The 24,744-nt window shown below is 43.5% G+C and overlaps 1 protein-coding gene across 5 annotated transcripts in view; it reads right to left on the reverse strand.

Annotated features, from left to right (window-relative positions):
• The window catches only part of STXBP6 (syntaxin binding protein 6), a 253,110-nt gene that overhangs the window by 70,849 nt on the left and 157,517 nt on the right, over positions 1 to 24,744 (reverse strand). For 4 of the 5 annotated variants that reach the window (XM_059723011.1, XM_014596310.3, XM_059723012.1 and 1 more), the window contains 2 exons: positions 17,152 to 17,282; positions 13,387 to 13,552 (listed from right to left, as the gene is read on the reverse strand). In XM_059723011.1, the coding sequence (XP_059578994.1) occupies positions 13,387 to 13,552; positions 17,152 to 17,282 (297 nt within the window). The remainder of the gene's footprint in view (positions 1 to 13,386; positions 13,553 to 17,151; positions 17,283 to 24,744) is intronic. The other variant, XM_019496214.2, reaches the window with a different exon arrangement.

The following is a 24,744-nucleotide window of genomic DNA, read 5'->3' on the forward strand; positions in this document are numbered from 1 at the left end:
TGCTTAGTTCCACTGCCTAATTTAGACCAGCATATAAAATTACAAATCTGCACAATGTGTTCATGGCTTTCCATTTTGGTTTACATGTCTATACAGTGTATGCAGTATAAAGTTTGCAGTACCACTACACACAAACACCTATTAAAATAAAATTGTTATAGTAGGTCTTAACTGCCACCTAAAATGGTCATACGTACATGTCTGAACACACATGCTCTCTCAAGGGTAACCAGACTCAAATTGCTATTTTAAATTTTAACTGTGTTAGATTTGAGCCTCTTCAAACGTAAATCCATGCAATTCTACTACAGTTCCAAATCTTGTATAAGAGAACATCTGCAATATACTTGTTGACTTATTTCCATATACTTAATATTACTGTACTATAACAATGAAACCCAGTGATATAATAAACAGAGTTTGGAAAACACACTGTTTATTTTTTTTAAATGACAGACCAAAAAACTAACTCTAGCTTCCCTCCATATCAAAATATTTACACATTAATAATAGTGTAGAGATAAACATACTTTTGCAGGATCCTGTACCAAGTGAACAGATTATTAGCAACCTAAATTCTGCTGTGTAGAAGTGAGTAAAATTATTATTTTTCTGAAGTGTCAGAACACATTAAAGAGTCACAGTGTCTCCTGCTGCTATCTCCCAACAAAACTGCAAAATTATTGCCTTCAGAGTTGCAAAGAATAAGCTTAATGAAAAATATTTTTTGCCTAGGAGAAAATTGTTTGAAATTGCGCAGCTGGGAATACGTAAATAAGAACCACAAGTTTGCTTGGAACTTAATAAACATTCCAAACACAAAGGAAGTATTTAAGACAAGATTTTGGTTATATGCCAAAGACTAATTCTGAACTCCCTATTTTCTTTCTAGGTGGGAATCATATGCAGTATTGGGTACAATCTCATGTCATGAAATATAGCTTCTAAATATAGTGCTGTGAGTAGGAGAAATACAAATCCAGTCAGTAAAATAACCAAGTATGCATGGCTCAAATGTTATTGAGAAAAGAATGACTAAAAAAAATGAATGCCATTTTCATTCCCTTTTCATTTCTACCCATGTGACTAGCAGTGAAAACAGTTTTTATCTTTCTTACAACTGAGTCAGCTGCTGCTTAGAAAGGATCACGAACACTACCAGAGGCACTGAATACATTTGCAGAGCACTGACTCAGATAAATGCATTTCACTGGTTCACATTGTCAATTAGATGTGTGGAATTTTCAATTCCATTTATACTCATGTCCCTTGTCCAATATAAAGGATCCAAGTGATGGCAAGACAGTTTATATCACCATACACTGTAAATAAAAAAAGAAGAGTTCTGGCCAAGATGCAGAGAGAAGGGACAGCTGAAATAAGTGGAACAAAGGGAAAGAAGGAACATCAGGAAGAGAGAGACGAGTCAAGCTAGAACCTGATTTGACTGCACACAATTTATTTGCGTTTAAGATGAAATTTTCATCATGCAGGTACCTGCACTCTTCTTCCTAAATAAAAGCAACAAAACTCTTTTCTTTCCATCCTCTGCCTTCCTTCACAGCCTTTAGAAGGAAATGCGTGTTACAGTCCTGATAAGTTTGTATATGATATGGATAAATGACAGGCAGGAAAGAAAGGGCTTGAGGAAAATGAACAAGCAATGGAGGAGTTGCTTAAAAGAGAAGCTAAGGAAGTTAAGATTTTGACATGGAAGTAAAAATCATTTTGTTCAAAACAATCATAGTTCAGACAAAATAATGTTTCTTAATAGTTGTATTTAAGCTCCTTAGGCACACTTCTAAATTTCTCAAAATCTACTCTTCTTTACACTGCTATAAAACTAGTCGATTAAGTTAATTCAGTGTGCTATGCCAGAATATTTATTATTTTTAAAGGAATGTTAAGGATTTAATAGAAAATGAATAACTTAACTTTGAAAAATTAATTTTGAACATACTGATATACGTATTTTACAAGGGCAAATATAGTTGATCTCTGAAAGATAATCAAATCTGTAATCTTAAAAGTAAACCATGCAGTTCACATTTTTCTGCGCTGGGGTGTGGTATATTGAAGACAGCACATTTTTCATTAATCAGTGTTGCATTTAAACCAAGCATTCAGTCCTTTTCTTCTGATCATGAAAGTAGCAACAAATCATTTTGGAATATTTGTTTTGTGTCCCTTGGTGATTCACTCTGTCACTATTTCATATTTCACAGAGAGACTAATTGAATAAAACATCCATCTCTCAGGTATATCTGTATGAGCTACAATTTGGCAAGTGCTCCTACAAGCAAGTAAGCTCATGCACAATGTGCCTACTACAGGTGCACCAATACATTGGTCTGTATCACATTGGCACCAACATAAGGAAAATTGACATTAGTGGCAATCAGCTTTCTTTGGCTGATGTGACGATAATGTCGCTGAAAAATGCTGCATACATATGTGCAGCTGCAACATACGTGCAGCCAGTCTGGCAGGTTGCAGAGCAGCAACCAACTGGTAAGTCTGCTGGGGGGCAAGGGGCAGGGAAGCAGTGTGAGGGGGGCAGATCAAGGCCCCCACAGTGAAGGAGGAGGGGAAGTGGGGCTGGGGCAGGCGCTACCCACCTGAGGTGGAGAACAGGAAGGAGCTGTGAGTGGTTTATCGGGGGGGGGCTGCCAAACCATGGGGGGGTGCCCCCCTGGATCTGTGTTTGGGGTGAGGGCAGGCTAACTCTGTGGGCTGGGGGTAGCGCTGGTGCTGCACTTGGGTCAGGCAGTAGTGGCGCTGAGAAGGGTGCTACAGTGAATTCTGCAGTGGTGAGGGCCCAGCTCATAGCCCCGTTTTCCAGCACCGCCACCGCCCACCCTAAACACAAACCCTGTCCAATCCCCTCCACCAGGAAGAGCCCAGTGTCAGCCCCCATACCCAGTGGCAGACCGCCCTCACCCCGCACACAGATCCAGGGGGCACATGCTCCCTGTGCCTCCCCCAGGGGTGTGTGCAGTGGCAGTAGCTGCCTCCCCCCACTCTAGATAAGCCATTTGCAGCTCTGTTCCATGCCCTGCCTCTGGTTGGGCAGCATCTGCCCCAGCCCCAGTTCCCCCTCTCCCTCACTATGGGTGGCTCAATCTCCCCACCCTATGCTTCCCCTCCCCCCCCAATAAATTTACCAGCCAGACACTGTTCTCCATGCTGCACATTGGCAAATCGGATGGGTATGGGCCGATACGGCTCGTTAATAATCGGTCATCGGTATCAGCCCCAAAAAATCTTTATCGGTACACCCCTAGAGCCTACTGATCTACTTAAAAGAGTTTGCAGGATTAGATAAAAGAAGAAATAAAAATGTAAACTCGTATTGCAGATCTTCAGTTTATTTGGGGGAAAAATAGCAATTCTTGTTGACACTTGCTTAAAGACCAGAGCTGCTTACAATTTCTTTCAACGGAGAAATTTTTTTTTTTCAATCATCTTGAGCATTTGACCTGGATTTTTTGTTTGTTTGAAAACTGATGAAATGGAAGTTGTACATGTTTTTTTCCCCTTTTTTTCCCCCTATACCGTGATGAGTATGATACTTCTACATGCACATATCCCCACTATGATAATTCATATAATAGGTAACCAGAAGTTGAAATTACTTTATCCCCAAAGGGGTGCACATAGAATATCTTTTAAAAGAAACCGAACTCGTGTTTGTCCCTTGTAAAAACTATTTAAAGAAATAGGATGAAACTATAGCTTTGAACATGCTAAAAGTTAAGGGGAACAATTTAGGTCCACTATGTTGGTTTAGCTAATTTTAAGAACAACTACTATTTCAAAAGTAGCTCAATAGCTATTATCTTTGCCTTCAAAGTCATCAACCTACTAATGTAGTTGCTTGAGAATTCTGATATGAGTTTAGATTCTAATACTTCCTTTCACAATTATTAAAACTGTGTTGGTTGAACTTAATTGTTTGATTTAAGCCAGCCTATACTTTCTATAGCCCAAGTTGATGTTAAATGTCTGTATTCACACCATTGTATTTCCTTTTACTATCTCTGTGTTCATGTTTTAGAGAGGCTTTTTGGAATTCAGTTAGATCATCCCTAGTAGTAGTAGTTAAATATTAGTTTTCACTTTCCAAAGGGGAATTGTAGATAACTCCAGTATCTTAGCCAAAATCTTGCTTCATAAAATAGTTCCATTTATTGACATGAAAACCCATTTCAAAAGTCACTCAATAGTTACTACCTTTGCCTTCAAAGGCATCAACTTACTAATGTAACTCAAGTGTGTATGTAACACTTGATACCAAGATACCTTTGACAAAAAGGAAATTATATAACACCAAGGCTATTCTGCATTATCAAGACATCTGCCTTTGAAATACCCTTCAATTAAAACTCCCAGTGCAAACATTTTCTTTTTATTAGTCCATAGAAGACTCCAGGTTTCACTCTCTGTATGTTAGTTTTTGAGACTACCAATTGAAATAAAAAACAAAAACATTTTCCTTAAAGACTTATGAGTCTATCCTGTCTATTGCTGCTGATAGTTTCATTGAGGTGATATTGAAGGTTAGTATACAGAGAGAAAGTTTAATATAAAGAATAAAGTTATAGCAAAATACAAATACTAGTAGTGGAAAAAAACATTTTATGAACAGAGTGCCTTCTTCCAAATAGAACTCATTCATCTGTACCTTTTTCTTAATAATACCTACATCTAAAAACATTAGCATGTGGTAAAAGTGTTTTGAAGGCTCATTGACAGGAATGCAGATGTTAAACCAGGTGCAACTTTCCTATTGTGATTATATATTATGAAAGTCTCTAATTATCCGATTACTTGATAGCTACACACACACACACACACACACACACACACACACACACACACAAAAATGAATATCGTTTGTTTGTGAGGGAAGAGATAGAGTGACTTTCTAAATTGGTAGCAGATTTCCTGTTGCCCAGAAAAGTTGAGGTTATTTCAGTGTTTTTCAGGTCATTAGTGTGGTTTATAATCATTATTTCTGGGATGCATAGTTCTGGCAACAAGGAGCTAGCATTTTTTATTTTGTTCCCATGGCCAGTAGACAAGGAGATGACAAAGTCCAAGCAAAAGACAAGGAAAATAACCACATGGGGAAGATCAAGAGTCTGCATATGTTGTAGGGAGTTGAGAAAGTTGTCCATTTGTCAAAACGTAACTGCAAGATGTTTTAGATACAGAAATGAAGAGAAAAGAATATTAGGCATGTTTTGGTAGATGTGGAAAGATATCTTGGATATGCTGAGCAAGGCAAATGGGAGATTCAGATGCATCTGAGCAACAGAGCAAAGGATAATGCTCTCAACATATGAACGATCTGCATAGTATGTTTTGGATGGAAAAGTTAAGAGTTGAATTCCATTTTGTCCAGGTTAAGCTTACATAAAAGTGTCACTGACACATTCCAAAACAGTTATTATAGATATGCTGAAAAAGGGGTCGACTTACAAGCCCAGAAAACAGATAAACATTCATTAGCCAAGAGATGGCAAGTGAGGCTGCATGAATAGATGAGACTGTCTTATTAAATCACATATAGAAAAAAAAGATTTAAATGAACATCCCAAACAGAAGGACAAAAGAGGAGACAGACCTATTAACAGATGTTCTGTAGGATCTGTCAAAAGTAGACGAAAAATAAGAACAGTATCACAAAAAGCTCAGGGAGGATGAGATGGCAGCATGACAGCAGCTGAGAATGGTTCTGACACTTAGCCAAGCATCAATTGAGACCTTAGTGAGGTTAATTTAAATGAATTAGATAGGGTGGAAGCCAGGCCGAAAAGATGAAGTTAGCAAAGAACCTGAGTGAGGCTATATGCAATGAAGTCAAAGGAAGATGCATTTGGTGCCTTATACCCCACGACTAATTGAAAGATTGTATGGAAACAATGGGAGGTAAAATGGAAACTGAATAAGTGTGTAGCATGGGTTTCTGAAAACAAAAATAAATTTCAGGATTCCTATCTAGTTTACTAAAGACTGAAAAAAGCTCAACAAGTATTTTCAACATAGAAAACAGATTTTGACACAGGGGTGGGCAAAATACAGCCCAAGGGCCGAATCCAGCCCGCCAAGCATTTTCATTCGGCCTGCAGGGCCCCCCCAACAAATTGTGTCCTTCCCAGCCCTTCTGTCCACGAAGGTGACAGCGAGACACTCACATAAGCTTTTCTGCGATAAGCTTGCAGAAGGTAAGATTGTGAATGATGGCCAGCATAGCTTCGTTGCTGGCAGGTCCTGCCTTACCAACCTCATCTTCTTCTATGACCAGGTAACTCACCACCTGGACATGAGAGAGCAGGTTGATATTGTATAGCTAGACTTCCAAAAGGCTTTTGATCTAGTATCCCACAATGTCCTCACGAGAAAATTGGAGGATTGTGGGCTCAACTCTGAGGTGGTCAGGTGGCTGAGAAATTAGCTGCAGGATAGGACCCAGAGAGTCACAGTGACGGATCTGTGTCATCATCCTAATGAGATGTGGGCAGTGGTGTCCTGCAGGGACTGGTGCTCGGTCTAGTACTTTTCAACATCTTTATTAATGATTTGGATATTGGGGTGAAGAGCTCACTGGCCAAGTACACAGATGACATCAAGTTATGGGGAAGCATGGTCACGCCTGAAGATAGGCTTCAGTTACAGGCAGACCTAGAGAGGCTAGCAAGTTGGGTGGATAGGAATTTAATGAAGTTCAATGTTGAGAAATATAAAGTGTTCCACCTTGGGACGAGCAACCCCTAACTGGCTTGGCAGCACCAAACTGACTAGACCAACAAATGAAAGGGAGGGGGTAATAATAGACCACAGTACGAGTATGAGCCAGCAGTGCAATGCTGTAGCCAGTAGGGCAAATAATACTCTGACGTGCATCAATCAGTGCATCTCCAGCAAAGCCAAGGAGGCAATTCTTCTGCTCTACTCAGCACTGATGAGACTGCAGCTTGAGTACTGTGTCCAGTTCCGGGCACCACACTTTAACAAGGACGTGGACAAGCTTGAGAGGGTCCAAAGAAGAGCCACCCGTATGATCAGTCTTAAAAGGCAAGCCATACAAGGAAAGGCTGAAGGATCTTGACTCTTCAGACTGAAGAAAAGGAGGCTGAGAGGAGACCTGGTAGCAGCTTACCACTCCAATAGGGGAGTACATCAAGGGCTTGGTGAGCAACTGTTCACCAGAACACCAGAGGGAAAAACTAGGAGTAACAGCCACAAACTCCTGGAAGACTGTTTCATGTTCAACATTAGGAAAAACTTCTTCACAGTCAGGGTGTCCAGGCTGTGGAATAAGTTCCCTCCAGAGGTGGTGCAATCACTTACCTGGAAATCTTCAGGAGGACTCTAGGCAGTCACCTTGCTGGTGTCGACTGACCTCCAGTTATCTTTCCTGCTTGGTGCAGGGAGCTGGACCCGATAATCTTCTGAGGTCCCTCCCGGCTTTACAATCTATGTACATCCTCTCCCGCCCCCCCAAACATATCCTATTGCCTTGCTCCAAACCTCGTGGGTGGAAGGGCCCCACCCAGCCAGTGTGTAGTTTCCAAACTCATCAGGGGAGATCAACAGCAAATAGGTAGAGCCCTTTTCTCCCCAGCACCACCTGGGGTGACGAGGATCAATGGTAATAAGCTGATGGAGAATAGGTTTAAGTTAGAGATCAGAAGGCAATATTTTGAAGTGAGGGTGGCCAAAATCTGGAACCAACTTCCCAGGGAAGTGGTCCTCGCCCCTACCTTGGGTAAATTCAAGAGGAGGTTGGACAATCACTTGTCTGGGCTCATGTGAACACAGCATTCATTCCTGCCTGTGGCATGGGGTCAGGCTAGATGATCTGTTCAAGACCCTCCTGACCCTAGCTACTATGAAACCATGAAACAGGCAGGGCTGCAGCTGCCGCTGTTGCAGCCCCCACTGACCTGCTCCTGCTGGCTTGAGGCAGCAGGCAGAGAAGCAGCAGGGGCAGGGCTGCAGCTGGGAAGGAGCACAGAGTGTGGGGCTGGGGCTGGCAGCAGCATGGAGCCTGGGGCCAGGGGAGCTGGGTGGGCAGTGTGTGGGTGTGAGGGAGGGTGCGGGGGCAGTGGGAGGACACCCCACACTCCTACATAGTGTGCAGTCCAGGCAGGCAGTGGCAGGCTGGAGCCCACTGCCTTCCCTGCCAGGTCTGTGCAGCACAGGAGAGAAGGCCTGTGGACTGGAATTGTCCCCCAGAGGAAGGCACCTGGGGCTTCCCTCCCCTGCAGTGCAGCCCTGGTGGGGAAGGCAATGGGCTCTAGCCTGCAGGGCTTCTCTCCTGTGCTGCACAGCCCAGGTAGGGAAAGCACTACGCTCCAGCACGTGGGGCTTCCCTCCCTTCTGTGCCAGTGTAGGGGCTGCTCAAGTGGCAGGGAGCACTGGCAATACAGACAGCCCAGAGAAGGCTGTGCTCCTCACTGCAATGTGCTGTGCTGGCTGGAGCTCCACCCTGCAGAGCACCTGTTCCCTGCCTGGTTCTGCTGCATCATGAGGGGAGGGGAGGGGGGTACCCACAACCCCCAACCTCCCTCACATCCACTCCCTGCTCCCATAACCCCCCACATATACATGAACCCCACACACACCCCCACATCCTACCACACCCCCCCCACATCCACACCCCTCGCACCCACCATACCCACACGCATACAAACAGTGGCGGCACAGTAGGGGTGCTACTACGCTGAGACACCCACGACACGGAGCCCATCCAAAACCATGCATCAGGTGTCTTCCCTGGGGCACCTATGCCCAGCCGACCCCCTTCCTGAAGCACACTTGGAGGCCTAGGGTAATCACTGCCACCACCCAGGCTCTGGTCTGTTTGGGTGCTATGCAGCCCAGGGTACACAGACCCTGCAGACCTTCAGGGAGCTTGGCCCACCATGGTATTTTGCAGTGGTTCTTTTAACCCGAAGCATTCAAAAGTGGCCTCCCGTACTGGAGGAAAGTAAAAAAGCCAAGCCCACTTCACCTAGCTGAGCAAAGGGAGCTAGAAGGCTGGTCCCTTCCCTCAAGAATCCACACCTAGGCAAGCTGTAACAGACAGCATTTAACATGAGAGGAAGAGACTGTGAAAGGGGTACAGGATGGAAGAAAGTTAAAAAAAAAACAAATGCCTTGAGCAAAACAGAATGGACTTGTAGGCCCTTTTAACATGCAGCTAAGGATATATAACCATACTATATTGGCTAAATTTCAGGTAAGTTACTCACATATATAGCCTGAGAGAGCGAGAGAGAGTGCTTTTTGCTTGTTTCAGTGTCCCAAAATGATTCTCTTCCTTCCCAAAACATGCTCCACAACAAAGGAAAGAGTGAGCTCCCCGCTCCCTCAGGAATTTCTTTCTCTTGGTCACGTAGATGACCAAGTTAAAATCAAAAAGCACACAGGTGAAAGGGGAGAGGGGTGCAGGATGCCCCAAGGCAGGACAGAGAAAGAAAGTGGATTTCTACAGAGGGGGATTTTTTCCACCCCCACCATACACACCCCTATCCATCACCCATACACCCTCACGCACACCCACCCTACACATACCACACAATATACAAACTAAGAATTTATTTTTGAGTTTTATGGAATCAACCCTATATACACTACGCAAACACAAATCATGATAAAAATATTTTTGTAATAAAATTAAAATATGTTATAGTAGGTGTTTGACTTTTAGTGTACAATTTTGTTTTATTCTGATTCCAAGATGGCACCCCTGACCCTCCAAAAAGCCACTGAACAAGAGTGCTTAATTGTGGTATAAACTATTTAAAAATTAGATGTTTCTACGAGGACTGGTGTTTTTGGAACATCCTTTAAAAATCACTGAATCTTTTCCATTTTTTAGTAGTGCTCTGGACTCATTTCACTGGATAGTCTTTAAGAATTTTTTTTTTCCTGAGGCAACAAAAAAGAACAATAGAAGACTCAGATATGTAGGCATACATTTACTTGGTCTACTGGTAAATCTTGGGGATCCCCATGAAGAAAAATCTATACAATATTGTTGGAAAAGTAATGATTTTTAGTCTACAACTAAAAAAGGTAACATGGGGAAAAGGAACTTGAAAAAAATGGAGATCCCAAAGTTGGTGCTCCTGTGAGTTAGGTTCAGTGTTTGGGGGAAATGCAGACCTGGCATGAATGCTACTGTGCATCCATGAACCACTAAGATATTAATAAATGATCAATTGGTAAAATGATCCTGGCAAATGGAACCTATCACTCAGCAACGCCACTGATGTGTCACTCAAGAAATGCTTTATGGATATGCTTTGAAATTGGATATTACTAGTTTGGTCTACTTTTTATTTTTATATATATATATATATATATATATATATATATGTGCATGCATAACAGATGTCAAACATGGTGAGTAAATAAAAACCTAGAAAATATTAGAGCTGTAGAGGAATCCCAAAATATTAACATTAAGAGAAAAGGTAGGATGCTTTGAGTACAAAATTGGAAAAGGAAGTGAAACTCATTATGTTAAACCTTGTTAAGGCTTCAGTGTTCATTTCTTGTGGTGGGGAGAAATAAGAGGAAGGAAGAATAGCTAAAATGCTAGCATCAGAAATATTAGAGAAACAAGCAAGCTTTGACATTAGGGACAAGTTCTGCCCAGTTTAATAGAAAGGAACATTTCTGTATCATCAGAAGCTAGTAATTATATGCTAAAAAGAGGCAACAGATTCTTGAATCCCTTAAAAGAAACTGGATATTTAGCACTCTGCATCTGGATTTGGCAAATTAAAATAGAACAAGAAAGTAAAGAGGAGAATATTTTTACCATGGTTAAATAGTGCCTTTTGGTTAGGCTGGCTGGAAACAAGTGATCTGTTTTATCAAAACAGAGACTTTTTTTTTCCCATGGAAGTTTAACTTCATCCAATGTAAAAGGTTTTCATAGGAAAAAATGTAATAAAGAAGGCCTTCATGAGTTCTATTTTTGGATTAAAGAACACACTTAGCACATGTCATAGGTCCATAAATTACAGGCTAGTAGAGATGATAAAAAGGCATGTATCTTTACATGACAATTTCCCAATCCACCTTTGATATTTAGCAAGTTGAAAGACAACTGTCATCCCATCCAAAAGAAAATTTCTTTACTGAGCTATTAAAGTTTTGGACACTGAAGTCTTTATGAACCTCCACTTTTAAGTGCCAATTTGTAAGAAAGTAATGGCACTTTTTGTGCACAGAGTGGAAATCTACACAGCAGCAGTGAACACTGATGGCACTGTTGAACATTTACAACTATATAGAGAAGCGATGTGGTCCAGTAAATGATCAAAGCACACCAAATGGTTTTATTTCAAAATTGACAATACTTTCTGTAACACCCTCATATAACTCCATTCAGAGGAGATCAAAATCACATGGGTTTATAAGCAATATTGATGTGACTTATAAAAGCACACAACTTGGAAAACAATTCTGGATCTTCATCAGCATTTGAAATTCCATAACTTATTTGAAAAAAGAACAATGATATATATAGTAAGGTGGCACTATTAAATCACTGAATACGAAAATATACTGAGGTATGAAAATCCCTGGGTTAGATAAAAATGCCTACTTCTAACCCAAAGGCCTGAGGAAGGTTACTGTGATATCCAAAAGCTTGCCTATGTCCATCCCAACCATGCAGTTGGGTCAATAAGAGATATCACCTACAAGAATTCTTGCCAGAAGCAGGCAATGACCCACTTCTCCAATCTCCACCATAGGAGGGGAAAAGGCCAAAGCACCCTGCTTTTTTAGTGATATTCAGCCATTGATGATTACAGTAAATTAGAAGAGCTGTAAGGTTGCTCAAGCTCATGCACTGGTCAAACACAAATCGCCTCAAAAATGAGAGAAGTACATAAGTTGAATAAACTCACACCTCTTAAATTGTGCTCTGTATTGAAAGCAGCTCTATTCAGATTGGATGACTGGGGCTCTTATACTTTGTCTTTGTTCTCTGGCAGAAATTACGCTTAAGACGTGATTAACTAGTTAACCCCATTTTAAATACTAACATTAATGATATAATCAAATGGGAAGTAAGCCACAACATTATTTCACAAAGTATGTATAATATTTTTGTGGCTGGTTTCCATCATGCCTTAAATGGGATACATGGCACAGTTCCTGCAATGCAGCTTAATGCTGGTGGTATGGTGGGGCTCTGGAACTGCCACCCATATGGTCCTGAAGCTGGGCCCCACAATCAGCTAATTGCCAGTCTCAGGCCTGCGGATCCCAACAGAATCTTGAACTGGCTCTGGTGCGATTCCTGGGCAGGAACTGCTGAACAGCTGATTGGCTGTCCCAGCCCCAGAATCATACCACCCCAAGTTTGACTGACTTCATGATCCTGACTGCTTCCCCTGCACTGGCAAGTAGTAATGGCATGATTGGGATCTGATCCCCAACCCCAAATCATCCATACTGCCATACATGTGTGGCATGGCAAGAGGTACAACTGTTGGGATTGGGGTATAGATGCCATCATGCCAGTAAGTTAAGGTGTGCCAGTGGCCAGATATATGTCACCAGGGCTCATTCCACAAGTATCTGCAACAAGGTATTAACAAAAAGTCACAAATTATTCAGAAAGTGCTCTCTCTCATGCAGCAACTCGCTAATTCAGACAGACACTCCATACAACTGTGCTGAATTTAATAATGCTAAGGAACAAAGATGTTTTGGCTCTGAACAAATAAAAAAAGTTATTGTTTAACAACAGCTATTTTAATTTAGCTCTTTCAGGAGCACAAGGAAAAAAAATCAACGTTTGCTAAATGGAAAAGAACGAAATCAGTGAAGAAAGGAACTTGTTTTTCAGACTTCTAACTCAGTGCTCTGAAGAGCTGAGAGAAAAGGAGGCAGTACAAAAAAAAAGAACAATACTTATTTGTCTTGTTGCTTTCAAGAAAAACAAATTAAAATTGGGGGAGGTAGGAGGTGGAGACAGAAAAGTTGTACTATGAAAGTTATAATTTCACTTCCTTATAGGGTAAAATTCTGCAAAATCCTTCAGTTGAGTGATTTCTTCTTCTGCTGAGTAAACCAGCTATTTAAAATGACCAATGTCAGCTCTTAATTCAGTGGTTAGCATTATCAGTAATTGCATCAGAAAGAATTCTACGGTGACTAAGCATAAATTCTTCCCTTGTGCAAACACAAAACTGTTTTTAGCTGCAGAATCCACCAAATACATGCTCTGACTGCTTGAACATTTTTGATTCCACTAATGCATATTAAGAAAAAAATATATACACAGTTTATTGATTCATGTAGCACGTGCTGTACTATATTTAAGTATTTCAATTTTGATCTACTCACCTCCCAGTATTTTCGATTGGCAGTTGATAAATTCTGGCTTCTTGTCTGTAAGGTACCGCTGACAAGTGTGATGAAGAATCTGAAAGAATGTGCACTTTTCAGAAGCTGTGCTTGCTACCCATTGGTCAAAAGCATTTTCAAATAGTAAATCAAACTCTGGGGAATCCTAAGGAATAAAAAACAAATTAGTATTAATGATGGTATTTTAAAAAATTGGTAAAAAGAATGAGTACTTTAAAAAAAACTATGTAAAATAATTATACAGCTGCTCTGATGCTTTTGTCTCCCATTGATGCCTACAGAAGCAACATACTTTTCCACAGGAAAATTCCATGAGTAAATTCAAGTTTTCAGCAAAAAAGTGTTCTAGGAATGTGTCAGGTGACAATAAGGGCTAATGCACTGCATTAAATAAACAACTTGCTCTCTTCCTTCTCCAAGGATTGCAATTCTTAGTTGGATTGCATCTTTTCCATAATGCATTATGGTTTCTTTCCCTTTTTTGTGAGGCGAAGCAATGCAACATTGATTATTTGGCAGCAGTATCTTATGAAATATGTGATTCAGCCACAGATCTGGGCTCATAAAGGAGAAAGTGACATATGGAACAAAACTATAATTCCAGTTACCAGTTTGTGTGCCTTATTATGTGTCTTAATAGATTGTACTACTCTGAAATTTCCCTGAATGCCAGTCGATCTACAAATTATAAGCAAACACCACAGACTATGTCAACTATAAAAATACTTCATCAGGTCATTATCAGATTCCTTCCTCCTATAGTCTGAAACATACCTATTTATATTTATGGGAAACTATGATAATATAAGTTTATATACAGCAACAAAACATAATAGGACCTTAAATAGTGTATTCATGAACAGTGGGGATAAAAGGGGGGAAAAAAAAACAAACCTAACACCCCAGCATGTGTTCTGTAACAATAGTTTCTGATAGTCAAAAAAGAGAGAAAGAATGTTTATTATGTCCTACTTGTTTGAATATATTTATAAGTAATTTTGAAAGCGATTGAAACAGCCTGGCAGCTTAGGGGTGAGGGCTTCAAACTATTCCCTCTCTCCTGGTCCCCTCATTCTCTCTTCCATCTCAGCACCCATTCAGCAGGCTCTAATGCCTTCCCTCTATAGCATACATTTAATTTATAATGATTCTATGGATTGTTTTATTTGGTTTTCCAAAAAAAGAAAAACAAATGCCAACATAGATCGACATGAGTTGGTACAAAGGTCATTAAAAATAAACCAACTGGAATGTTGCTTTGGAGAATCAGAATGTATTTTAACAATAAGACTGCATGATTTTATAATGAACACGTTTACTTCATACTGATCAGTTATGGCCATAAGATGCAAGTTAGATCCACAGTTCTCTATTTTTCTTACGTTAAAGTCTAATCAAGTGTTATAAACAGGGATCCTGGTTTTCCATGATAAAAAGATGACAGATTGTCTGCTAAAAAAAAAATAAATAAATAAAAATTCTCTGCTAAAAAACCAAAAAAATCCTGACCTGGCATGACTGGGGACAGAGGACCTGTGCAGGAATTTCACCACTGATCACCCTGCGCTTCCCCAACAACGCGCCTCCTGTGCATGGGGCTGCAATGGAGGGAAGTGGCATGGGGCTGTTCCCCTCAAAGCAGCAGCAGGCGCTGGAGGTGTGTCACCAGAGCAGCACAGGGTGAGCAGCAGTGAGTAATCCCCATGTGGTTCCTTTGCTGCCTGCTGCACCTGGTCATGCCTGTTGGGCTGGGGAGGCCCCAGGGAAGAAAAGTAGGGCAGCAGGGAACAGCAGTGAGCAGCTTCTCCACATGGCTCCACTGCTCCCTGCTTCTTTCCCCCGGGGCCTCCCCAGACCTGCAGGCATGACCTGGCAGCAGCAGAGCCGCATGGAGATCTCCCTGCTGCTGCCCGCCACGCACTGACCTGGTGACATGCCTCCTGCGCATGGGGCTGCACCCCTCAAAGCAGTGGCAGGCGCTGGAGGTGCGTCCCCAGGGCAGCAAGGGGGGAGGGGAGGCGGGGTAACAGCGAGGAGATCCCCGCATGGCTCTGCTGCTGCCTGCCACGCTGGGTCGTGCCTGCAAGACTGCAGAGGCCCTGGGGGAGAGAAGCACGGTGGCAGAAAACAGCGGCTAGCAGCTTCTCCACACGGCTCTGCTGGTTCCTGCTTTTCTCCCCAGCCAGGTAGGCATGACCCAGCCTGGTAAACAGCAGTGGAACCGTGCAGGGATTTCCCTGCTGCTGCTTGTCCTGCGCTGCCCTGGTGATATGCCTCCTGCACACAGGGCTGGAACGAGGGCAGCAGCGTGTGGCTGCACCCCTCAAAGCAGTTTCCCACAGCCAGCTTTCATTCCAGCCCTGCCAGTGCCCCACTTAACTCAGTCTCCCGGAAGGAAAGTGAGCCTGATTCAAGCCTGATCCAAACTGGGTAAGAGCCTCAGGCCCTGCCCTTCCCTCTCTCCCTCCTCCTTCAGGCAGGGTTTCCCGCCCTTTCTGCAATTAGCTCTTGCAGGTTGGAACTCTGCCCGCCTGCACAGCTCTTTGCAAAAGCGGGAAAATTGGAGGTTTCTCTACTAAAAGGAAAAATCTGTGTTTTCTCTGATAAAAACAGGAAATCCATGGTTTTCTGTTTTTCCATGGGAAATGAAAAACCCAGATCCCTGGTTATAAAATATTTTATCTTAAGATTTCAGCCTAATTAAATTTATTGTGCATGAATCTGTTTGGTGCAGACTCACCACAGACAGATATCATATGCTTTACTTTGGGGTAAGAAACAACTCAGAAGTTTTGAGAGGAGAAGATCTCAAACACAAATAATTTTACCACTGTGAAAACTGCCTCTTTACTTGCTGGGACAATAGAGTTTTATACCGTCACTGCCAGTTCTATGAATAGGGGGAGTTTGTAAGGAGGAACTGCAGTTAAGATTTATTGACAGATCCACTTTCATAAGCTGTTCATCTCATACTCCTGAAGCAATATCCCCAGTATTGCTCAGTCTTACTGGAAGTACCACCTGGGAATATAGAGCTCCATACTCTATACTGATCATGGCTCTGTGATGACATGAAGGCCAATAAAAGCAAGCTTCTCCTTTATTGGAGACTTAGTGACAAAAGAGAAGTATTTTTCTTTTTAGAAGTCAAGGCAAACAGAAGAGTAGGAATGAAGAAGAAAAATGTCATTTAGCTTAGCCCATTCCAATCCTTCATACTAAAACTGGGAGAAAAGGTATAGTCCTCCAAGGACATTCAAAAGTTAACACTTAAATATGGGTGTAGGTTGTAGTTGTGTTGGTCTAAGGACATAGGCAGACAAGGTTCTTTGGGTGAATCTTTGTCAGGCTAAGGATGTTTCAGTAGTTGGTGCGTCCATCTAGGAAGAGCACACACCAACTGCTGAAATTTCCTTAGCCTGATGAAGGGTTTTTTGAACCTGAAAGCTTGCTTAAATTGTTTTCCAACTATTTAAGTTGGTCTAATAAAAGTTATCAGATTCACCCAAAGAACCGTGTCTACTTAAATATAGGCACTTTGACTGTACTTTGATTATAGACTGGCACATAAAAACCAAAAGTTGTCTTTGACCATTTGTGTGAGGTAGAAGTAATGGGAGTAGTCATTAGTTTAAAAGGGTCCCTCTGATAGTAAACACAACGTCTTTGAGCCTTGACAATAAAAGGGGGAAAAACCCCTATTAAATTAAATTATTCTCTCCAAAAATCACACAATATACTCACCCTATTTGGGTCTATACCGTTGACTTGACAAAGCTGCTCAAGCATCCATTGGGATCTCCTTACAAAGGATGTGGAACCTTCAAACTGTTTGACTTTTGTAATAGATGCCTGAGTTGGTTTCTTGTTAGTCACTGAACACATAAAAGAAAACAGACAACGTGTAAATACATAGGCTGGTATATGAACATTATTAATACACAAGTACTGTTTGATTCACTACATCACAACTTGGTTTTCTGGAGCCTTTTCTTGTGTGAACACCAAATGGGAATTACAGAGAACTGTTTTTGATATATATGTGACATGACAAGAATCATCTTCCTTTCTTGAATTACATATTCAAAAACACTTCTTACAAGTCCAGATAACTTGTTTTCCCAAATTTTTGGAAAATAGGATTTCCCAAAACAGAAGCAAATCCAGACAGTTATATGCCTGGATCACTGAAACAAGTTTTAATACTGTTCCACCCTTTCACTGCCTTTAGAAGGTTCCTCATGTCCTGCTATGTCCATTCAATTTCTTTCTCCTCTTGTCTTCTTGTAAACATGAAGCAACTGCATCATTTTATCTCCAAAAAATCACCTGCTTTGTCTGGACATTACTATTGCCTTTCATTTCAGTAATTCAGTTCACAAGCCTAGAGATTCTGCCAATTTCACATACAGCCTAAGCTGATAAGATTGTCATATTACCACACCCCCCTCGTCTTTCACCACAGTGACACCGAGGGCAGCCAGGAGAGCACCTAAAGGTAAGAATCCCCCTGCCCCTCCCACTCCAGGTACTTTCCAGAACCTAGGTCTCTCCCGTTTGCCCCCCGTCCCTCAAGATTTCCCCTCTGACCTCCTGGTCCCAGGCTTCCCTCCCCTTGCTCCTTGGAACTCTATCTTTATCCTACCCCCAGGGCTCCCCCTCTGCCCCCAAGTTCCCCTTTCCTTCTCACTCCATTGAGAGCAGCAGGACATCCAGGAGCTGTGGACGGGAGGGGGAGGTACTCTGGGGGGGGGAAATGGGACTAAGTTAGGATATGGGGTAACGGGCGGGCATAGCCCTGATCCATGGGTGTGGTGGGGGCTACGCCCCCCTGTAGGCCTGCAATAGGCCCACCACTGCCCCCCTCATCCCTCTGAGCCCCAGGGCTCCCTCTGTGCCACTTGCTCTTCCTCCCTCCCTTTTCCCCTCAACCCTTGTGGCTCCCTCCCTGCTCCCCACCCCCCCACGTCTCCTGGCTTACCTGCAGCTCCTGGCAGTATCCCAGAGGAGCAAGTAGGGAATAAGAACCTGCCCTGCTGCTGTCACTCTCTGGACTGGGCTCAGCCCAGAGAGGAATCACAGCGTCAGGATCCCCTTCTCTGATTGCTCTGCTGGGACATGCTAGGAGCTGCAGGTAAACTGGGAGATACAGGGGTGGGGAGGAGCCCCAAGTTGTGGGATGAAAAGGGAGAAACCCAAAGAGTCAAAGAAGTAGCCCTAGGGGTGGAGGTACTGGGGGGTGGGGGTTGGAACCCATGGCAGGCCCAATCCAGGCTGAAAGGGGGCAAGGACAGTGGGCTTGATCCAGGTGATGGGGGGGGGGGGGGAGGGGGCATGCAGCACTGGAAATTCAAACTGTACTCTCTGATTCACTTGCTGTAATGTCCATCTGAAAGCATGAACCTTTACAAGACATGCAGTGTTTTTTTTCGGAGGGCTACCTTTTCATATAGCTCCCTTTGTAATACAGTATGCAAGCAGCATGTAAAAGCCTGTATATGTACTTTTTTTGGATTGGATATACTACACACACATTACTGCACAGCTAAATAATGCTAACAAGGTAAGGGTGCAGGCTACAGTCTCCCCTTCCCCCTGAAGTCTCCCCAAAACTCCACCCAGTTGTGTGGTCTCTCTCCCACCAAATGAGTCTGTTCAACCCAAGGCAGGCAGCAGCTCAGATCTGGCTTCAGCCCTGAGGTCAGGGCCAAAGACAGAGCTGACATGTCATTGGCCCTGAGCTGGTACTTGAATCCAAGATTAAGGGGTTTTTGTCCCATGTTGTCTGGAGGAAAAAAAATCCTTATCTTGGATTAAAGTAAATATGGTATCCCTCTCTCATCTATGTGCTCCCCCCCCCCCCCCATACTCTGGTATGCCATGATGTTCTCATAGGAAAATTGGAGGATTGTGGGCTTAACTGCTTGACAGTCAGGTGGGTAGGATGCTGGCTGTGGGGTAGGACCCAGAGAGTTCTAATGAATGGATCTGTGTCGTCCTGCTGAGCAGTGGCCAGTGGTGTCCCTCAGGGGTCTGTGCTTGGTCCAGTGCTTTTCAACATCTTTATCAATGATTTGGATGTGGGGGTGAAGAGCTCACAGGCCAAGTTCATGGACAATACCAGGTTCTGGGGGAGCGTGGTCACACTTGAAAACAGGCTGCATATACAGGTGGACCTAGACAGGTTGGCAAATTGGATGGATCAAAACCAGATGAAGTTCAACATTGAGACGTGTAAAGTGCTCCGTCTGGGGACGACAATCCTAATATACTTATAGGCTTGGTGGCACCAAACTGACTAGCACCATGACTGAAAGGGAGCCCCTTCCATATGAGGCGAGAGCCTGCACCCCTGTAAGCTTTGAAAATCATAACCTGGGGGGTCTCCAATTAGAGCATTGTGACGGGCAGTCCAATTATTTTTTCAGACCCCCTTAAGAGTCAATCAAAGTGTAATTTGAACTGTAACAGTAGTTCCCAAGGGACCACACACCTGTATGGAGAAGGGATATTGGCAGCCCCAGCTCTCACCAACCTCTTATCATACACACACACAAAGGGGATTACCTGCCCCAGCTATCACCCACTCTGCTCAGACCCAACTGGTCTACGATCCCTTGTACTTGCACTCTGATACTGACTGAAGCCACAAACACGCAGATGAACGGAGGAGTCAGGCTGTTCTGGGCCCTTGCTCGCTCCAGACACTTACTCAAGACAGGAGACAGGATGAGGGAAAGGAAAAAAGACGACCCAGACCTCAAACCTTTCCCTTTTATACTCCTTCCACTGTCACCTGTCAATCACACACACCAGTCCCAACATGTAGGGGGTCCCCCTGAGAGCACTGGAGCACCGGTGCCCTGACAACCAGCATTCCCGGGCAGGGGGGCAGGTGAGAGCACTGGTGCCCCCCCTGAGAGCGCTGGCTGGGAAGTGGGGGCACCAGGAGAAGTGATCTCTGTGGTCCCCCAGTGGCCAATCGCATTCACTCAGAGGTGTCAGTGGTGCACCTGGAAGTGCCAGCAGTGCGTTGCTGTCACTTGTGGGTTGGCAGGGTTGACCACGAGCCCCCCTCCCCAGTCGGTAGGATTGGCCATGGGGGGGAACTCCCCCACCGGTTGCTGACTGGCTGCTGGGGGGGGGGGGGGACAAGCGCCCTCCCCCCCCACCCCCTGATTCAGGAGGCACCAGTCACCCATGATACACACAAAGCCAATCACACGCCCATGCACAGAGCAGTCATGCTTCCTATACAAAGCACGCTCATTTGCATTTGACATTTTTGGCTGTGTGAGTGACATTCACCTCAGGATTTTTCCCTCCAAAACTCATGCCCTCAACTGAGCATGCTCATAACTCAAAAGTAGATCACTGAACCTTTGGGGTCATAAGCTCACTACTCGGTGCAACAGTTCTGCAACTCCTCCTCTAACAATAGCACTTAGCATTGCATCTTATACCTACAAAGCTATGTTAGTTGAAGTTTCAATCATGTGGCCATAGGCTTTATGTGGAACCCCTTGATACACTGTAACCTCTTGATACATTGTAGCCTTGATACATTGTAGAGTACATACATACTTATTTTTGTTCCTTGCTCAGCCAGATGCAAGTTTAACTCATTATTTGCTCTTTTAAAAAAAAATATACCCAGAATTTTCACTTCATTTTGATTTTTTTGAAATTATAAAATGCTCAAAAATCACAGCATTCGCATGTTTTGGACTAGGATAACATAACATAAAAGAGCAGCAATGTATTATGGAAGGGTGACCTCAATATTTAAAGATGCAGTTAGTTTGTAGGCATTATACTGTTTTTTCACCAAATGTGAAAAATACAAAATTTAAGGTAGCATAGGTTTATCCAAGTATTGTGTTCCTGGGAACAGCTTGTTTCAGTTTGGTGGTACAGTCTTTTTTTTTATTTTACTGGACCAATTTTAAATGAAAGTTTGAGTAGCTGAAAAAAATGGTTTTGAGTTCCCAACTTAGCATTGTTGTACATAGTCCTTACAGTTTTTACTTTGTAATAACACACAGATCCATAGAAAGTTTTATTTTATTTTCGCAAATTACAGTAACTGAAATGTTCAAATAAACTTAATGCTAAAGATTAACAGAAGGCATAACTGAACTCCAAAACCCTTTAGATAACCAGAAATCCTATGAAAAGTGCCTTGATTGCTTCATTATAAATATATAAAATTTCCAGTGTATTGCAAACTGTTGACTGCATCAGATAGTTACTGATGCAAGAAATTAGTGCATGAAGTGCTGCAGTGCATGAAATATTGGAGAAGTCATATGGAGAAATTATATGAAGCCTTGGATGTCTGTATTTTATTTAAAAATAAAATTATAAATTTAGTTGCAACTAAACTGGTCCCCTATAGTTCTTAAGCTGTTTAAACCTTGGGGGGGGGGGGGGAAGGGGTGTTGCTTGTTTTTGGGAGTGGAAAAGGGCCACTAAAAGATAATTTTTGCATAATGAATACAACATATGTAAGGATAGACTGAAGATATGGACTTTATCACTGTCCCTGGAAAAAAATGCTGTGTGGGCATTAAGTGGTTAACAAAATATCCTATAACTTAACTTTTTTGCATGTCAAATTTTGATTTGGTAGCATGCCACACACAGCCAACATTAATTCAGTTTAAAAGCTTATTGATATAATCCATTTTGCAGGAAGTTTTTAAAAATAGAAATGGAACATTCCAATTCATAGGATCTTTTACCCCACTTTTGAAGCTGAACATCTTTGGCCACATGTATTCGGTTTATCCTGGGAGAGTTGTTGCTCTCCCAGAAGAAACTATGAGTGCACAGATGTTTAGGATTTTTCTCCTAGAACAAAAATGGCCACCCCTGAAGAAAAATAATCTAGAAACAACAAAGGTTAAATCACTCCTGAGAGCGCAAATGTCACAGCACTGTCCTCCAGCACCCCAGGGTGCTTTGGTCCTGCCCCAGGGAAACAGTGTGTCATTCAGACTAGATTCTTCTGCTCCAGCCAAACTGGGAACAGACAACACATTGTGCAGGGAGACACAGGCTGAACTTGAGCAATCTGGGTAAGCGAATCAGGGCTGCCCTGTCATCAAGCAGACTGAAGTAGCCTACAGAGCATACTTGAGTTGTATGCCCAAGGGCCCCTTGGATCCATAGATCCCTGAAAACTCTCTGCATTTCAGCAGCATTTGAATGCCTGTTAAGGCACTCTGGGTAAATTCTTCTACCAGCAGAAAAAGCCCGGAAGAATATTTCCAGATCATCCGAATGTGTATGTACAACCTTAGGTTCCCCTTACAAAATAAGCTAATTAACATTTTTATATAGCGATGCTCAAAATACCAAACAGTAAACAAACATAAAACTATATTTGGAGGTGTCAGAACATTTGTATGATATAAAATGAAATTTACTTTCATTTTTACTAAGAGATTTTTATGGTGTGTGCGCGCGCACGCATGCGTGTTTAAACAACCCACAGGAGCGTGGGTGGGGGGGGGGGGTCCCCAGTGCGCTCAGCAGCAGACCCAGAAGGTGAACAGTCTCCAAGGTGAACAGCCTCTGGCATGTTAGAACAATGTAGGTAAGGGAAGTCAGCAAGCTGGATCCGTAACTTCGGGATAAGGATTGGCTCTAAGGGCTGGGTCAGTCGGGCTGGGGCGTGAAGCGGGGCTGGGAGCAAGCCACGGCTGGACGAGACCCAGAAGTGGACCAGAAGCATTTCTGGGTCCACTGGAGAGCATGCAGGGGACCCATCCCCTGCTCCCCCAACTGGTGCCTCCTGAGTCTGGAGGGGCAGCCGGGGTCCCCCCGCCACTGACAGGTGAGCCAGGTGAGACCGGAAGTACTTCTGGTCCACTTCTGGGTTTGCCGCTGAGCACATGAGAGGCCCCCCCACACTCCTTTGGGATGCTCCATCCGTCCCACCATCACAGCATTCACGAGCCACACCTGGTATCTCGAGGTATGTAGAAAAAACATTTAAAGCTGTGTCTTTGGCCAAATTCCTGATTCTCTGTGAGAAAGCCCAGAGGGCATTCACCTAGAGTGTGTCCCCGACCAGGGAGATCGACAGCACCACATTACAACATCCACTCTACGATGGGAGCTCCCCATCTACACCTGTCCAGCTTTACCTCCTCAAGAGGTGAAGCGGATTGGGGCCAATCTGCACCGTGGGCAATATCCGGAGGCAGAAGGTGGAACCAGGGAAAGGGGGAGAAAGACGACAGTGGAGGAGAGGAGCCTGGGAGCTGTAGATGCGGGGCGAAGATAGAAAAGATCAGGTAAGCCCTTCGTCAGACCCCCGAAGTGGCGGTGGCACCCTTGCCGCGGGAGGGAAGAGGAGGGTGGAAGAGGCCAGGCGGTGGAAGGTGGATCAGGGAAAGACCCTAGGTGCAGCAGAGGTGGCAGATCTGCCCAAACTGCTTGCCGCGGGGTTTTTTTTTTTCCTCGTCTTTCTCCCCCCCCCTTGGTGTCTCCCTGCTGGCTAAAGAGCCCAGATCAGGGCCATGCATTCTCCCAAGAAGAGAAGGGAAGCATGAACTCAGAGGAGCTCCATGACTGAGACTGGGATGGGCAGAAAACCCTGAGCAGCAAGAACTGTGCCCCTTCCTAGCTGATCACTCCAGAGGGAATTCCCCTCCTTGTTAAGTGGCGTGCACCGGCAATTAAGCCTGTTGCGGTCCTGATTTAAAGTATCCAGGAGGAGTCCAGGGTGGAGAAAGTAAACCGCTGAAGACTCCTGGGTTAACTGCCCCAGGCAACTGGAACCAGACCTTGAAGACACCCAGAAGAAGAAAAGGACAATGGTCATAGGACTTCAGCGAAAGAAAAAAAAAACCCCAAAAACCAAAACTGAAAGAAAGTAGAAGGTTGGTTTTAAGTTGGTCCTTTTCTCAATTCTGGTTTTGGACTTCGGGCATTGGGGGCAGCCCCTATGATTGATCCGGGCGTGAGACGGGTAGTCACCACCTCCATTTTGTGAATCTCTTTTTATCATCAAAGTTGTGGCAGGCAGGAAAAGAAAGGGCACCAGATCTCACCCAGCTCGACCGTAGGGGCACAGCCATCCCGAGGGGCCAGTGAATGTCAGCAGGACATAGGGGTACACGTCTGTACCCAGTGACCGCCTGACAATCTGAATCAGCATTAAATCTTCAGATTTGGATTCAGCCGAATTGAATGGGGAAAGTGATCCGAATCAACAAATCGAATCACTGTCCCCGATTCGGGCCAAATCCTCATCTGAATCAAATACAGCCCAATTGGCACACCTCTACTGGATAGGTATTTCAGTGTTGATCTTAATAGCAAACT

The sequence above is a fragment of the Alligator mississippiensis genome, chromosome 2 (genome assembly GCF_030867095.1).
Source record: "Alligator mississippiensis isolate rAllMis1 chromosome 2, rAllMis1, whole genome shotgun sequence".
NCBI classification, from domain to species: domain Eukaryota; kingdom Metazoa; phylum Chordata; order Crocodylia; family Alligatoridae; genus Alligator; species Alligator mississippiensis.